Source organism: Montipora foliosa, chromosome 3, assembly GCF_036669935.1.
Source record: "Montipora foliosa isolate CH-2021 chromosome 3, ASM3666993v2, whole genome shotgun sequence".
Lineage (NCBI taxonomy): Eukaryota > Metazoa > Cnidaria > Anthozoa > Scleractinia > Acroporidae > Montipora > Montipora foliosa.
Genome location: NC_090871.1, coordinates 64,925,478 through 64,941,151, shown reverse-complemented (window position 1 = coordinate 64,941,151; position 15,674 = coordinate 64,925,478). Strand labels below are relative to the sequence as shown.

Below are 15,674 nucleotides of genomic sequence, written 5' to 3'. Positions count from 1 at the left end.
AGAGGTTCAGCAGTAGCGATGGTGGATATTCATTGTACTGAATAACTGTTGTGCCTGAATGTGTATAAATTGTCGCTTTTTTTGCTGTAGGGCTTTTTGCGGACTACGTCAATACGTTCAGTGTCGAGTTGAAAGGCGAAAAGTGTTGGAGAAAACTATCCAAAACAAGGAACACAAGCTGGTACGTAAATTTCTTGTCTGTGGTGCAGACAAATTAACTCAATGTATGCACAAACTCAACCAGTTGTATGGGCAGCAAAGCTCATTCTTTTCTCTGGTGCAAATCTAGGGACTGTTATCCTTTCTTTGGAGAACACGCAAATAACATGCTCTGGAGCCAGCAGATCTCAAACGTAAAGTTAACCCTTTAAGCCCCGAGGGGTTCCCCATTGACGAGTAAAATCATCTGGCGTTAGACAGAGTAAAATCTATAAGTGCCATTTGGCACTATCGGGGCTGAAAGGGTTAAACGGGGACATAGTTTTTTCACGCTGTTAGCTTAACCCTTTAAGCCCCGAGGGGTTCCCCATTGACGAGTAAAATCGTCTGGCGTTAGACAGAGTAAAATCTATAAGTGCCATTTGGCACTATCGGGGCTGAAAGGGTTAAAGAAGCATAATTCAGTTACAAGAAAACAACGAGAGTTGAACAGGGATCGCGGATACGATCTTCCAGCGGTCTTCAATCATCTTTTTCACGTGATTCCAAAAGGGTCACGTGGTGAAAAGGGAAATAAGAAGCTGTGTTTCAGTCTCTAAACTAGTAGAGTCAATTCTGAACTTGATTAATTCAATAACAGGGCATTGTTCAAACAAGTGTCGTAATACTTAAACAACAAAAAGGCTCTGATCAATGACAGCTCGATCAACCAATCAGAAAACAGGACTAAAAGCAATTTCGTGTAACGTGCTTAAAGGGCGGGAAAATGTGCTGCGCGTGTCATCGCGATTGGTTTTGGTTTGTTTCTCATTCATTGAAAAAAGGGACGTGAGATTTCTAAACCAGCTGCAATCAGAAAATTCCTTTCTAGACTCCTATGCCTCGTGATTTGCTTAAGAATTTCGAGCCAAATTGTCGGTCAGGCAGAAGTAAAAGCAAGACTAAATGGGACTTTTCCACACACGTTTTCCACGATTACCGAAAACTGCCTTTGCAATTATTTTCGATTTCGATTGTTACGTTCTTAGAGTACCTTGTTTTGTTTATTTTCTTCCAGTTGTTGAGCTCTTTTAAAACTTGGAGACAGCGTTTTCAAAGAAACACGAGAAATATGGACATCCTTGAAGAGCATCTACTAAAAAAGGATGCGGAATTGCTTCAGCGCTGCCTTGTTAGGTGGATGAAATTCATGCTGAGATGTAAAGCGGAGAAGTCTTACCAAAAGAAACTTGTTGCAAAGGTAAAATCACCTCAAAAACTTGATGGACGTGAATTTTAAACTGTTTATCTCACGATAGTATATATTTTTTTCATTTCATTAACAGACTTTTCGAAGATGGTGGTTTGCGCTTTACACGAAGAAGGGAACTGAAAAGCTCCAAGAGGTAGGAGAGACTTTTTTTAAAATGGTGTTTTGATGTCAGAGAAGCAGAACTGATACCATGTCTTCGAAAGGTCTGCAATTGAATGCCGTAAAAACACTTTGGCCAATCAGAATCGTCGCTGACAATCAAATCAGCTAATTGAAGGGCTGAGCGAAGGCATGTAGCCTGCACTATACGGGTGGGAAAACGCACGCGAGCAAGTCACTTTCACCCTTGCTTCTAATTGGCTGAGATATTGTCCCGAGATTTGTAAGCAAATTGCTCACAAATCGTCCAGCACCAAAGGCCTTAAAAACGACCCAATAACCGACCACAACTCGCGCACGAAAAGAAGCGGACCGGAAGGATTGCAGAGCAACATCGTGAAACCGCCGCCAAGCGAGGTAATAGGGAGCTTAAGCACGCGCGTTTTTGAGACAAGGACGGCAACCGGAAGAGACCAATTCTCGTGACAGGACAGTTGTGTCTCCCAGATTTTTATACTAATCATCTCTAATGGAGAAAAGAAACTTGACAATGAAATGTGGTTGTGTGAAGACAAGTTAAAAGGGAAAACAGGTCACTTTCGGTTGGCGTCCGCGTCTCAAAAACGCGTGTGCTTAAGTTCCCTATTTAATGCAAAGCGTGTATCCGCTGGAAAATTGTACAATAGTCAGGTCAGTTTCTGATTGGTTAAAAAACCACCCCCCGTATTTGTTTGAAGAACTTCCAAACGTATTGAACCAAAACACTTGCAATGACTACCCGTCTTATGTAATACTTTGCTCTTGAATTTGTTAGAAAATGTTGCTGAGAAGAACTCGTGAAGCTGGTCTCCACTGGAAACACTTTACATATAGTGAGTAATGATATACTCAAAAGAAATATCTTAAATTCCCACGACTTGCTCCCGTCTGACCTTATGGCTCAGTCGGTAGAGTAGCGGTGATGTAACCCGAAGGTCGTGGGTTCAATTCCCACCCTGGTCAGAGTTTTTCTCTGTCCTTGTGTGGGCCCATTTCCATTAGTAGGGCTAACGCTCACATTGTTCATATGGGCAGAAAACTAGCACTTCACAATACACTCTATAGTAGTTGTCTGTTGAAAAAAAATGGTCATTTGTATATAGAGATGCTCTTAACTGAATGTGACGTTAATTGTCTTGGAACAGAGGTTAAGAAACAAGCTGAAGTAGCCAATAACCTGCAGACACAACATGGCCGGCGGCTAGTGAAGTATTATTTTCAACAATGGACAGAGAAAACTCATCAGATGAAACGAGCGAAAGAATTGCACAACAGAAAGATAGTGAAAAGGTCAGTTGACGATGAATTTTACGTTACAGGTCTCCCTGGTGATAGCGTAAGGCCCTTACGATTGTTCACACTGGAGAGGCAGACGAAAGCAAAGACAGTATTACGCATGCGTTGTTGGCTCTAGTGTTAGGTTCTCGTTTGCGAATTTCTGTTCACACTCCAAAATTCACTAGCAATTGCAATTCTCAAGGGTTGTACAGGAAGAAGGATAATTTTCTTTTTGTCTACTCCCTTTCCTTCGCACTTTCTGGCTTTATATGTCCGTCGTGTTTTCGTCTGCGCTTTAGCTTCAGCGGAACAGGAGTACAGGGTCACTGTACAAATTCACTACCGCCCCCCCCCCCCCCCCTTCCTCCTTTCTCACACCGGTATAGCTTTACATCTAATTTCGTGTTATCAGGGAACTAATTGAACAGGCTTTGCTGATCTGTGCTGTAACCGGGATGTACTGCAGCGTTGTCTCCCTTGTGACTGTATTACGTATTATGGGCATTGATAGCTCCACTTACACAAATCAGGTGAACGGAAGTCGAAACAGCTATTGAAATCAGCAAAGATCAAACAAGGGACATCTAGCTCCTAAAACCACGCACTAATCGCCAAAGCCACGCTTAGTCCTATAGTTTCCCTTTCTCAAAGTCACCAAACGCCACTCTCTTTTATTCAGGTCGCTGGTGAATTGGAGGAATATTGCAAGAACAAGGATTGATGAACGCAAGACGATAAAATCTTTTCGAGACGATTTGATGAACAAGAAGGTATACGGGTTGCGTTCTATTTTGAAATTGGGAACAATTCTTTGTCAAGATTAAATATTCGGGCCTGTCAATCATACAATGACTTTGTCAACGTGAGAGCGTGGGACAAGGTTGCCCTCCATTTCCCGACTGTGGCAAGCATATTTAAACTAATACAATAATTGATCGATAAGAACATTTTAAAAATTGGTAATATTTTGAGAGGTGTTTCTCGTAATCTTGTTGTTACCTGCTTTCGTTTTTGACTTGTGTCATTCACTTTAAATTTGATCTGCGTATGCACGATTTTTCGAGAACTCTAATGCTTACCTCATGTAAGAAGCAGTGACCAAATTTTAATGGCACATCGATCCTGTACGACGGATATTGCAAGGAAAATTTCCTGTCGGTCCCGCTCGCGGTGCCATCGCATCCAGTGTCGTTAGCATAACCAGTACCAGGGTCATGAGAGGATCGAGTTAACCCGCATTCAAAGAGTGGCAAGACAAGCATTGGATTTCATACATTTAAGTGTTAAAAAAAGTCACACGATTGGCTTTCTGCTTTGCTACGCTTGGTAGATCATTGGCCCACTCTATGGTTGGTAGGCCATGCCTCACGACGCCCTTGCTCATTACAAAAGCGAGTTTAAGAAACGACGACGGCTATGACTACAACAATGCCACAAAACAATAATATCATTGGTTAAAAGAACATAAATAATCGTTCTCCACGTGCAGCACGGATTTTAGCAAGTATCTGCGCGGTCCTCTGCATAACGACAACGTGGAATCACCAAATATGAGGTTTTGACGACAACATAAGCATGCAACAGGGAATCTTTCATACTCTCTTTTCACTCTGAAACCGCTCGTACCTATTTATTTTTGGGATATTTCGCCCACATTGTAGGACGTGAACGAGACTGAATAATCGTTTAAGACTTGTGATAGTCAAGTTATATTTTGAGTTGACTTTTTGGTCGACGGTCGCCGTCGTAGATCTTAAGGTCCCTAGAAAGTCCTTAGGGACGGGAAAAGACCCCACACGCTATTTGCATAGTGGTCACGAAATTCGCCTGGTTTTATGGTCTAGCCTTGTAAGGGGTACGCTATTTGGACCTTGCTCTGGTTTTCGACCCTTGGTGTTGAAATTACAGTAATTAAATCTTTGAAAAGATATAGATGTGATGCCAAGAGCCTTAGTCAAACATATTGAGACTCTGTAGAGCGGTTTTCAATTGCGTGTCGAAAGTAATTAGCGAATTGCTTTAGTTTTGCATTACTTCAATCAGTAATTGGTTCAAAGTTCTCGCGCCTGTTTTTCAACCAATCAGAAGTGAAACCAAAACCAATCGTGGCTCGCGCGTGCACATTTTCCCGCGCTTTATGTCGGCCACGTTTAATTACTTCGAGTTTTGTCTCCTTCCTTTTTGATTGGACAAAATAATTACTTTGGTTTTTGGTTTTACGACACTCGATTGAAACTCGGTCTAGTCCCTCTCAGAATTTATGCAGCTGCCTTTTACTTCCTGCCAGGTTCACCGCATGTTCCACAATTGGCAAGATGCGTTAAAACTTGCTTGTAACCAGAAGGTGCTTGTAGACGGGCAGATGGTGAATCACAACAGACGAGTAAAGCAGGGATGCTTGAGAGAATGGAGACAGTTTACACTAAAAAGCCGAGCAGAGAAGCACCGAGACAAGACCCTCTATTCAAAGGTACGAATGAGTTATGGGTTTATTGTCATTGCCCAGGAAAAAAAACACATTCGTGAATCATTTTTATTACCCCATTGTTTTCTTCACGCAGTATTTCGTGGAGTGGAGGTGGAAGACAGATCAAAAGTTGGCTGATAAGGAGAAGGAAAAGGTAACGTGTTTTTTCTCCAGAACCGGTCATCTTGTCATTCGCGTCTAGGATAGAGCAAATACAGTAGTCGCTTAATGGGTACTCATAGCTAAGAGCTAAACTCGAACGAAGGGTTCCATGTTGTTAAAATGTCATTTCAATGGTGACTGCTTGCTCCACATTTTCAGGCAATCGAAACAGGCAAAACAACTGTGACTTGTGCGCGCGCTTTTTTCCCCGCACTTTGCGCTGGCTGCATGAAGGTTTTCACTTTGATTTTTGATTGGCTCAATTTTTTTGCCTACGTCTCTTGTGTCTGATTGGCCAAAGAATTTTGGTTTCACATTGTTCACTGAAGAACCGAACAGTCTTGCTCCTGTGTGTTCGCTTATTTCAATAAAATTGTAACTCGTTTTGGTAGGGGCCCAGGGCTAGGAGCCTCCCTATGCGCTATATCCTTGAGTCACCTTTGCGCGTATCTTTCTATTTTTAGAACTAACCCTTAGCAGAAGACTCACTCTTACATCAATTTGCACTTTTGCATACATTGTTTGTGCTATTTTTGTCTTCGTTTGGCAATAACTTTATTTTGATTGGCCATTCTAAACAGTGAAACAGAAAGGTACACGCAAAGGTTGACTCATGGGGCTTGTATGGGAGAGGCAAGTTCCTACTCATGGGCTTCTGGTTTTAGCTTTTTATATAGTTAATGGGCTTTCGTTTTGTGTCTTTTGTTACAGAACCAAGAAGAAATTGCTGACACTCACTACCAACTAACTGTCAGGTATGAACGTGTGCCTGTCTTAATTTTCGACTGCTGTATAGTATAGTAGACACATCTTAGACGCAGTCGGATTTTTTCTTGAATTTGCACGACTGAATCACTGATACATACAATGCAATACATACTGAATTGACCGCTCCCCATAGGGGCTTTTCAGGGCCAATGAATCAACGAAACAACAGAAGACAACAACTACAACTGTTAAGAATCTCATCTGCAACTGGCCGGAGGCAAACCAGTTGGCTACTTACAAGTGAACCTGGGAAGTTGAACCAGGGACCACCAGGATCAAATTCAGCGAGTGGTCAGAGCGGGTCTTGAACCCGGGTTCTCCGGATCTCAAGGCAAGCGCCCTAACCACTGGGCCACACTGCCTCCTAATAATGATAAATTCACCACTTTTTTCTTTCTCAGGCTAAAAAGTTGCCAGTTCTTTCAGTGGCATGTTCCAAATGCTTGCTTTCTATCAAAGAAGATTACCGTATCTAGACGGCGGCCTTACTTAAAGGAAACCTCCACTAAAACAAGAAAATAACGGTAAACCACAGAACTTAGTGTTAACAATCAAGTGTTCAAACGTTTTCCAATGAAAGCGTTTGTATCCAAAACAAATGAATTTCAAAAACGCTGGTTTTGGCTTTCAAATTTCCCGGGCGCCGCCATCTTGAATAATTGTGACGTGTCGTGGTTGCCCTATTGTTCCAGAACAAACGCTCTTTGTGTCAGAACAACAGGGCAACCACGACACGTCACAATTATTCAAGACGGCGGCGCCTGGGAAACTTGAAAGCCAAACAAGCGTTTTTGAAATTCATGTTTTTCAGTTACAAACGCTTTCATTGGAGAAAATTTGAACATTTTTCATTGTAAACATTATGTTCTGTGGTTTAAAGTTATTTTCTTGTTTTAGTGGAGGTTCCCTTTAAATTTCACTTGGAAAATAAAATACCGTCCTGAACTGTCTCCGAAGGAATTTCGCAGATTGTGCCGGGATAGGCTGTTCCACCCTGGTCAGAGTTTTTCTCTGTCCTCCTTGTGCGGGCCCAGTTCCATCAGTAGGGCTAACGCTCACATGGTTCATATGGGATAGAAATCTAGCACTTCACGTTACACTACACTCTCTTCAGTTAATTCTGTTCCACCCAATGATTGTCTCAGGGACAAAATTAAAAAACCTGCAGCTGTAGATAGGAATTAAAGTGGCCAGCTGGCTCTTGGTATCCCCGCAGATCTATCTCAACTAAACATGACATTTTAGCCTTGCTTTTTTCGAAAGTTTTTTAATCAACTTTTTCCAGCATTTCGGTGCTAATACGCCAGCTTTTGATATTTAATACTGGCAGTAAGTTGCAGTTCTTACCGATCACTTGTAGCGTATTACTCCCAGAAAACTTGTGATGTCATTAGCGCCATTTTTCCTTTTCAGCAAAATGTGTTTTCGTGCATGGTTACATGACGTTAAACTTGAACTGCACATCAAGGAAAAGGAAGGAAGAATTGTACGCAAGCACTTCATCATGTGGAAGAAGAGAATTTCACTCAACAACATTGCCACTCAAATGGTTAGACCTTAATGATAAATCAATGTTACCGAATTTAAACGTGCTATCATATAAGCGTTCGGCTTGCGTGCCTTTGGCACTTGCCTATAGCCTATCTCGTATTTTGCGGTACCCAAGGAGCTGGCTAAACGAGGTAACAATGTTGCAGCAATAGAAGTTCACAAACATTTTTTCCGTTGTCGCAACAATGTTTTCTCGGGTGGCTACTCGGGGAAATGTGGTGATGAAATCCTCGAGCTCAAATTGTTGAGGCCGTCACGTTGCCTCGTTTAGCCACAACGTCTTCACTTTGGTCATTTTGATTTTGCGTTTGAGTGCAGTTTTCTCTAAATCACCTTGATTTGCCTGCTACGGTATATTCTTTTGTAGGTTGATCGTCGAGTCTACGAGAAGTTCTGGACAAAATGGCGTCATCAGCTGATAAGGAAAAGAGTTTCTGAAATGATGATGAAACACGAAGAGAAAAAACGGCTTTCTGAGGTAAACTAGTTCCTCCTTGTGTGTGTGGTAAAGATCGACGGTTGGGTAGTTGTTTTCCAAAAGTCTGGTTTTATTGATCCTGTTTAGCGTCCCAGGACCTGCCGTCTTGTTATTCGCGTCAAGGAATAGACCATTTTAAAGTTGTGTGCTAAGTTACCTGGCCCTTTCAATGAAAGTGAGGCTGGAGTTGACCTTGCTTTGATAGAAACCTCACTGCTTTTCTTATGTAAATTCCTACTAATCAGCATGAGAATAACATCATTAGCATAAGAAAAGCAGTGAGGTTTCTTTCAAAGCAAGATCAACTCCCAGCCTCACTTTCATTCAAAAGCCAGGTAACCAAGCACACAACTGTAAAATGGTCTATTTGACGGCTTTTTGTCTTGAGCATGTTGTAAGAATAAACATAAATGTTCAAAAAGAGATCGAAATTATTTTATTTATTACATGTAGTATCAAAATTATTTAAAACACAGTAGTCGTTGGTAAATGTGGTTAAGCCTTAGCATAATAATCTTTTCTGTAACGAAATTCGGCGCTTGAGGTTTGCATATTAAATTATGAGGATCGCAAATGGAGCGTATCTTTTCGTATTTCCTTTCTTGTTAGTGAAATGTATGACAAATTTATATAATTAAAAAACACCTCCAATCGTTTGTGTTCGAGTAAAACCTCTTGCAAACGGACGCAACAATCCCATTATTGGTTTTGCAGATCTTGTTTACACGTCAAAATGTTGCTGTCGCCGCGCGTGCGTGGCTGTAATGATGTAGCTACTTACATTTTGTATACACGTGACAGTCTGGCGTGACATTAAGTTTTTCACTTGTTGGTCACATGATGTGCAACCTGTTTTCTAGTTTGTATTGAATTGGTCTGTTTTGTGTTGTGAATTCTTGGTTGGTTATTACAGTGGCCCAACAATGTTAGAAGAGCTGTGAAAACGGCGGATACAACATTGTTGCGCTGCGCTTCGGTGATCACTTAACAAAAGAAATGGTGGGAGCTGTTGGCTCAAAAGTTTGACCAGTTTCAAACTTCGTGCAACAACACGCAACGACACGCAAAACAGGATGTGCAAACGGACGCAACATGTTACACCCAACAGTGTTGGGAGTTGTTGGCCAACAACAGGGAGCTTAAGCACGCGCGTTTTTGAGAGGCGGACGGCAACCGGAAAAGAACGTTTCGTCTGCCAGGGCAGTGGCGTCTCCCAGATTTTTATATATATCATCTCTAATGGAGAGAAGATACTTAGTAATGTAAATGTGGTTGTGTGAAGACAAGTTAAAAAGGAAAACAGCTCACTTCCGGTTGCCGTCCGCGTCTCTAAAAGGCGCATGCTGAAGGGCCCACAGAAGGATTTTTCGCGCGTTGCTAAGGAAGTGAAATGTTACTTTCGGTGACTGACGTCATCATAACATGAGCTGACAAGAAAACCCACTCACAAGCAAAAGTCACCACACGAAATGTTGTTTCCATCGAAGGTTTTTCCTCTCCCTTCCTCGCGCTCGTTCTCAGATCAACTGCGCATGCGTAAACGAACTGACTTCCGGTTTGAGAAAAAGCTACATTTCCGGTGGTCTTTAAATTGAATTAATTTTTTTTACATAAAACGTTATACCCCCAAATACAGAATATAGCTAAGCATTGATTTTTTTTAAATCATCTTTTTTGAAAAAGTTATGGGTATTTCAGTATCGTTTATGTCTTCAAAAAGAACATTTTTCAAAATAAAAAGAAAACCATACTTGGCTGGATGCAAAAACGAATACAAATTATCAAACCACCGATTAAATACCTAAATTGCCGAATGCGTAGCACGGAGACAAATGTAGAGTTTTCTTTCTTGGTCACGTGACCATGGGCGTGGCATGATGACGTCATATTTAGGGTCATTGGCTTACAAAAGTTGGAAACTGACCAAAATAATGCCAAATTCTCTCAAATTACTCAACCATTACATCCTTAGCAACGCACTCCCTACTATTGCTTCCGTTTTCACGGGGCTTCAAACACGACGAGGTTTCTAGCCGTGGTGAATGGGGTGACTGAGTTCCAGAGGGGAATCGCAAGCTCGTATAGCGAGAGAGAATCTGGCAACTGGAAAGTTATCTTTCTCTTCCACTGTAAGGACTTTTGTAGGAGTTCAGGTATCTCTATATTCACTGATTACTCTTCCGATAAGCAGGTGCAATTATTATCGACCAACTGTGCTGGTGTTGAATTCACAGGTTTTCATGGCATGGTATCAGTTTACGCTCGTTAGCCGTCGTTTGTTGAAAGGGTGGCAGATGTACAAGACCAAGAAGATTTTCAGACGCTGGATGCAGAAATACAACGAATCTTAAAACCAAGAAGGCCCTTGGTGCTTTGCTGTCGCAATTGCTAGTCGATTTCGTAAGGGAATACAAAAACTTTAATGAAAGCTTGTTTTCCAGTTTGAAGAACACATGAGCAAAAATAGCATTTTTGTTTTACTGTTCTAAATTGTTTTAACTCGGAGATGAATGAAAAAATTGTTAGTTTACCAAAAAATTTCAACTCTTGTTTCATGTGCTTTATTTTTTTAGAGAGAGATGATTCTTCTGCTGTAAAAGACTTTATTTAAATAATGTAGAACTTAAAATATTTATTTCCTTGATTTATTAGAAGAGAACGGTGTATATTGGTAGTAACGTAGTGTTGATGGGAAAATAATTATCAGAGAAAACAAGTGGATATAATACTCATCACTTTAACCCTCTAAACCTTAGATATTAATGTGCATTGTCTGTCCTTGGTCTGCTCCGTCGATTCCTCAACTGGCAGAAAAGAGATTTTTTTTAACAACGAAAGACTGACAATGATGCACAGTGATCATCAATGTTTGCTCAAGCAAAGGTTTAAAAATATTCCATACTGATCACCGCTGAGATTGCGACGATTAAAGAATTTTTTTTTGGTTATTTTTCCCCAAAAATCATTTAAAATATCGTTCTTCCTCTCATCGAGGCCACTACATTCATGCATGTACTTCGCTTTTGTAATATCCTTGCGTAGAATTTTTCTTCAGTATTCTCCAAAAGAGTTAACGGGAGAAAAACTGGAACACATTCCTTTTTCTTGTGAAACAATTCAATTCACTGATGAAATCTGTTTATTTTGAGTCAAATTACTTCAAATAAAAATACACGGGAATAGGAAAGTTGGGTTTGTAAAAAGTTATTTTTAACAGCAAATGATTAATAGATGCGATAAGCGGTTATTGAAAAGAATAAAAGTATTTTACTACCACTGGATTCTTTAAAAAAAATTGTCATAGGTGTTCGCCATTCAGTTTGGGCTTTGGTTTCACTTCGACTGGAAAAAGCCCGAGAAACTGAAAGCCCTTGCCCTTATTTCCTCTTGGCCAAACTGCAAAGCTCCTTGCATGCCAACTTCCGTTACTGCGCTACGCAGGGTAGCGCGGAAAATATCCCGTTACTCCTGTCTCTGACCTGTTTCCACTGGCGCGAATTCCTGAACTCTCTCCTCCTCAACCAACGGAGATCCTTTCACTTTAATGCTCGGTCGATAATGGTAACGTGCTTTTGTCTTGTTTTGTTCCAGCCTTTGGAACCGGTCAAACTTGTTATATATTATAGGCAGCAGAGGGGTGATGAGGAATACTCCCGAAAGACAGCATATTCCACCCACAAATTTGCCAGCTGCAGATTGAGAAAGAACAGACCAATTAGAAGTTTCCATGCCGAATGACTTGGAATAATCGCGAAATGATTGCAATAACCGGAAGTTATGTTCTTTACATAACGACGGTTTTTATAGCCTTCGTTTTAAAGTTCTCTAGTTTCTAATCTTGCACGGAACACCATTAACACTTGTGTTTGATTTATTAGGGAGATTAAGGCCCAGTAATACGGGGAACATTTTTCATGCAACTTGTCGCGCAACATTAGGGCCGTTTATACGAGAGAAAATGAGCCGCGGCTTACTCTGGCTGCGGCGTACATAATACGAGAAAGGAACTATTTATACGAGTATAAACTCCCACGCCAGGATAAGCCGTGGCTTGAGAAAGCCGTGAGCGTAGATTTTGTACCATTTATATGAGGTGTTCGCGTCTTATGTAAGCCGCGGCTTATTTTCTGTCGTATACATGTAAACGGCCCTAATGTTGCCTTGCAAGTTTATTGCGCGTATTACCACCTTGCGCAACAAATTTTTATGTTGCAAAAAGTAGACGTCGCTTTTACTTGAAGAGACGTTTTTGTCGCCGTAGCCATGATCGTGGTTTAAGCTCCCTATTATGGCAACCAGAGACCGGTTGCTCGTAGCCTGGTTAGCGCTAATCGCTGGTTAAGCGGTATAAAAACCTGTAGGTTTCCATGGGATTTAACACTGGTAGCGCTAACCATGCTTCAAGCAAACCCGCGGGCCAGGCCCTTATTGGCTACCGGAAACAAATGTATTTTGGTGGCTTGCACCTTTTAATGACAAAAAGAATGTTTATGAACAGATATAAAACTTACCGAAAGTTGTCGGGATCATGTCACCGTAACCCAGTGTCGTAATGGTTACCACAGCCCACCAACAAGCATCAGGAATACTACGAAACACAGTCCGGTCATCCACCTCTTCGCAGTAATACACTATTGTGCCAAATAACACAGTACCACTGAAAGTTAGGAACACCAAGGTCCAGAGATCCGAAACACATGCATTTGCCGTTTTGCCGACTATTTTTACGACTGAAGTTAAGCGTGACATTTTAAGAACTTGGAAAATCCTTGAAATTCGGATAATTTTCAGGATGTAGACAGGAAATCTTTGACTACTTGAAGGTAAAAGTGAGATATAGAAAAGTACCACCGCAACGAAGTCGATAATGTTTAAGGCTTTTGAGACAAATGCGCGCTTTTGTGGTGCTACAACAAAGCGTAATAGGAGTTCGACTGTGAACCAGACAATACAAAATAGTTCGGCTCGAAGGACAAAATCTCTCAGGACGTTGTTGCTATGAAAAGAAGTCGCATTGGGTTGATTTGACTGGAAAAGACCATGGTTTTGGGGAGTGCTCAAGACATGGTGACTATTCTTCGGAGAACCTCTTACGCTGGGTAGAGTTTCTACGCATGCTAGAAAAACGGCAAACAATATTACAAGAAGCGAGAAGAAATTAAAAATGCGTGATAAAATACTTGAATCGGGATCTTCGCACATTTGCCACAAAACCTTTTGAAGTGCATTTCTTGGAGCAATAGTTTTCTTCTCCTGAAGTCTTCGAGGTAACGGCAAATTGTATTTTCTGTCTTCTAAATCCAAGTACTCGTAAACGCCAAAGAAATGCAACTCATCCGCTATAAGCTGCCCGGATAACGTTCTTTTGGGGAAAATAAACCTTCCCTTAGTGGCATAGAAGTTAAAGACACTTTCAAACGCCGTTTGGTTTCTGTCGAAAAATATCTCCTCAGTTTCGGCGTCATAATATATACCTCTTTTTGCCGGGTCCGCCAATAAACTTTCAGGAAATCTCTGCAATTGTGTTTGTGTCAAGTGATATCTTTTCCCACTGACGTTGATTCGTATCTTTTCTTCCCTCCGCAACCTTGTCTTGGCTCGTGTAAGCTGACATGTTGATTCAGTGGATGGCCTTGCTTGTTTTTCTCTCTCTGGTGGAATTAAGGCAAACGTGCCCCTGCGAGGAGCGTTAGACGAGCCTGAGTGAGCCGATTTTGCATTTAAGTCTCCAGGCCTGCCGTGGTATTGCAGCATTCTGTGATTGAGTTAAACATCTATTCTTCGTCACGGTTTACCTCAACTTTTCTTCGAATTTACGAGCGAAAACTTAGTTACGTACTAATGTAACCTCTCCAAGCACTACAGTCAAGAGCTGTCGTCAGATATGGACACTGGTAAATATTTATCGACATGAGAAATCTGTTATGAGTTTCTAGAAACAAACAAAGTTACAGCATGTTCAGATTGTTTCTAGAATATTATGACTGGCAGTGGCTATGCAGATTGACTATTTTCCCTGTCTTGAATGCCAAGTTGAGTTCAAAATCGACAAACAGCGACACAGCTCTTTGTCTCATTGTAATTTCTTATCTCCCTGATCGATCGTTCCCATCTTTTGAATCTGGTTCAATTTTGACACAGATCTTTTATATAATTAAAAGGTCAATGCGCGTGAAATGAGTTTTTTTTTATATATGGTCTGTGTGATATATAAGCAGCCGCAAAAGAAAATACAGTTTCTTTACGACTTTCAACAACAGACGCAAAAGCTGGGGAGTCCTATACCTAACGCGTGACGTCATGACTCTTGCTATTCCCAGTCCTTTTGACGATCAGTTTGAGCTAATCTTTCTTTTCTTTGCTCGTGATGTTTGAAGTTTTTCACCTCTGTTCCCTTGTGTTACATCATCCAATAATTACTTTGCTCGAATCGGGTCGCGATTTTTCTGCGCATGAATAAGATTTCTTTGCCAAGTAATGTTTAAAAAACGAGCAGCAGTGTTTTATCGGGGTTCAAAAACACGAGGCGTAGCCGAGTGTTTTTAGACCCGATAAAACACGTGCTGCTCGTTTTTTGAACGGCTTAAAAAACATTCCACAAAGAGCGTGTCCCTCTGGACTCAAAACAATGGTTCAAATTGTGAGAGGTGAATATTAGCATACAAGAAAAACAAGCTATGCCCTATTAGTATTCTTTAGTAAACGAGGAGTGTTTTATCAGGATATAAAGCTCATACACGTGACGTTTTATGGGTGTTTTGATAGGCTGCTAGGCTCATGAATTATTAATGAGTTTTTCAATGGTAATTCAGATGTTCAATTGTGTTCTTAATTAATTTTCTCATTATCGATACTAAGTCAACCCTAAGTAGGATTCACACTCGGTATCTCGTCATTCACAGGCAATCGTCATGATCTCTGGACCACGAAAGTCTACGTGACATGGGGGAAATATTTATTAAAAAGTATTAAATATTTTTTAAATACCATCGTAGAAAAGTGTAAAGTATCTGTTTAAATATTGGTTTTGATTGGAATCAATACAGTTGAAAACAGATTCGAAAACCGTGAATTTTGACATTTCCCATTGTGCAGCAATCAATCAGAAGCGACATGAAACTACAAACTAATCACCCTGCCAGCAGAGCCTTTCTTAACTCGACGAGAAAAAAAAAGGACTCTGCAGAAATCGTAAGCCCCCATTGAGTATGAGCAAGCCGTTGCTTGGAGACAGTCTCGAACCCAGGCCAAGTCTCGATAGCACTCCTAAACGTCATATTGATTTTCGTACTGAAGGCTCGATTTTGACCTTCACCTTGTCAAAAAATGATGCGTGCGCTGCCCAAACCGGTTTGAAGCCCAAAAACTTGGGCAGCGGGACGGGCAGCGGCAATCTCGTACCCAAAGGCGTCCCCAAAGCC

The 15,674-nt window shown here is 41.1% G+C and overlaps 2 protein-coding genes across 4 annotated transcripts in view; one reads left to right on the top strand and one right to left on the bottom strand.

Annotated features, from left to right (window-relative positions):
• The window catches only part of LOC137997960 (uncharacterized), a 48,253-nt gene extending 36,713 nt beyond the window's left edge, over positions 1-11,540 (top strand). The window contains exons 39-50 of one of the 2 annotated variants that reach the window (XM_068844304.1): positions 91-181; positions 1,217-1,399; positions 1,485-1,544; positions 2,325-2,382; positions 2,695-2,839; positions 3,507-3,597; positions 5,115-5,297; positions 5,389-5,448; positions 6,168-6,211; positions 7,638-7,773; positions 8,143-8,253; positions 10,488-11,540. In XM_068844304.1, coding sequence (XP_068700405.1) covers positions 91-181; positions 1,217-1,399; positions 1,485-1,544; positions 2,325-2,382; positions 2,695-2,839; positions 3,507-3,597; positions 5,115-5,297; positions 5,389-5,448; positions 6,168-6,211; positions 7,638-7,773; positions 8,143-8,253; positions 10,488-10,604 — 1,279 coding nt within the window. In that variant the 3' untranslated portion in view covers positions 10,605-11,540. The remainder of the gene's footprint in view (positions 1-90; positions 182-1,216; positions 1,400-1,484; positions 1,545-2,324; positions 2,383-2,694; positions 2,840-3,506; positions 3,598-5,114; positions 5,298-5,388; positions 5,449-6,167; positions 6,212-7,637; positions 7,774-8,142; positions 8,254-10,487) is intronic. The other variant, XM_068844303.1, reaches the window with a different exon arrangement.
• A 45-nt stretch (positions 11,541-11,585) lies between these two features.
• LOC137997963 (potassium voltage-gated channel subfamily A member 2-like) lies at positions 11,586-14,105 on the bottom strand. 2 transcript variants are annotated; one of them, XM_068844309.1, is made up of 3 exons: positions 13,434-14,105; positions 12,765-12,884; positions 11,586-11,942 (listed from the first exon to the last, which is right to left on the bottom strand). In XM_068844309.1, the coding sequence occupies exons 1-3, from the start codon at positions 14,005-14,007 to the stop codon at positions 11,716-11,718; spliced, it is 921 nt and encodes a 306-aa protein (XP_068700410.1). In that variant the 5' UTR covers positions 14,008-14,105; the 3' UTR covers positions 11,586-11,715. The 2 variants fall into 2 exon arrangements, with proteins under 2 accessions (XP_068700410.1, XP_068700409.1); XM_068844308.1 differs by having other exon boundaries at positions 12,765-14,105.
• Between the last annotated feature and the right edge of the window lie 1,569 nt (positions 14,106-15,674).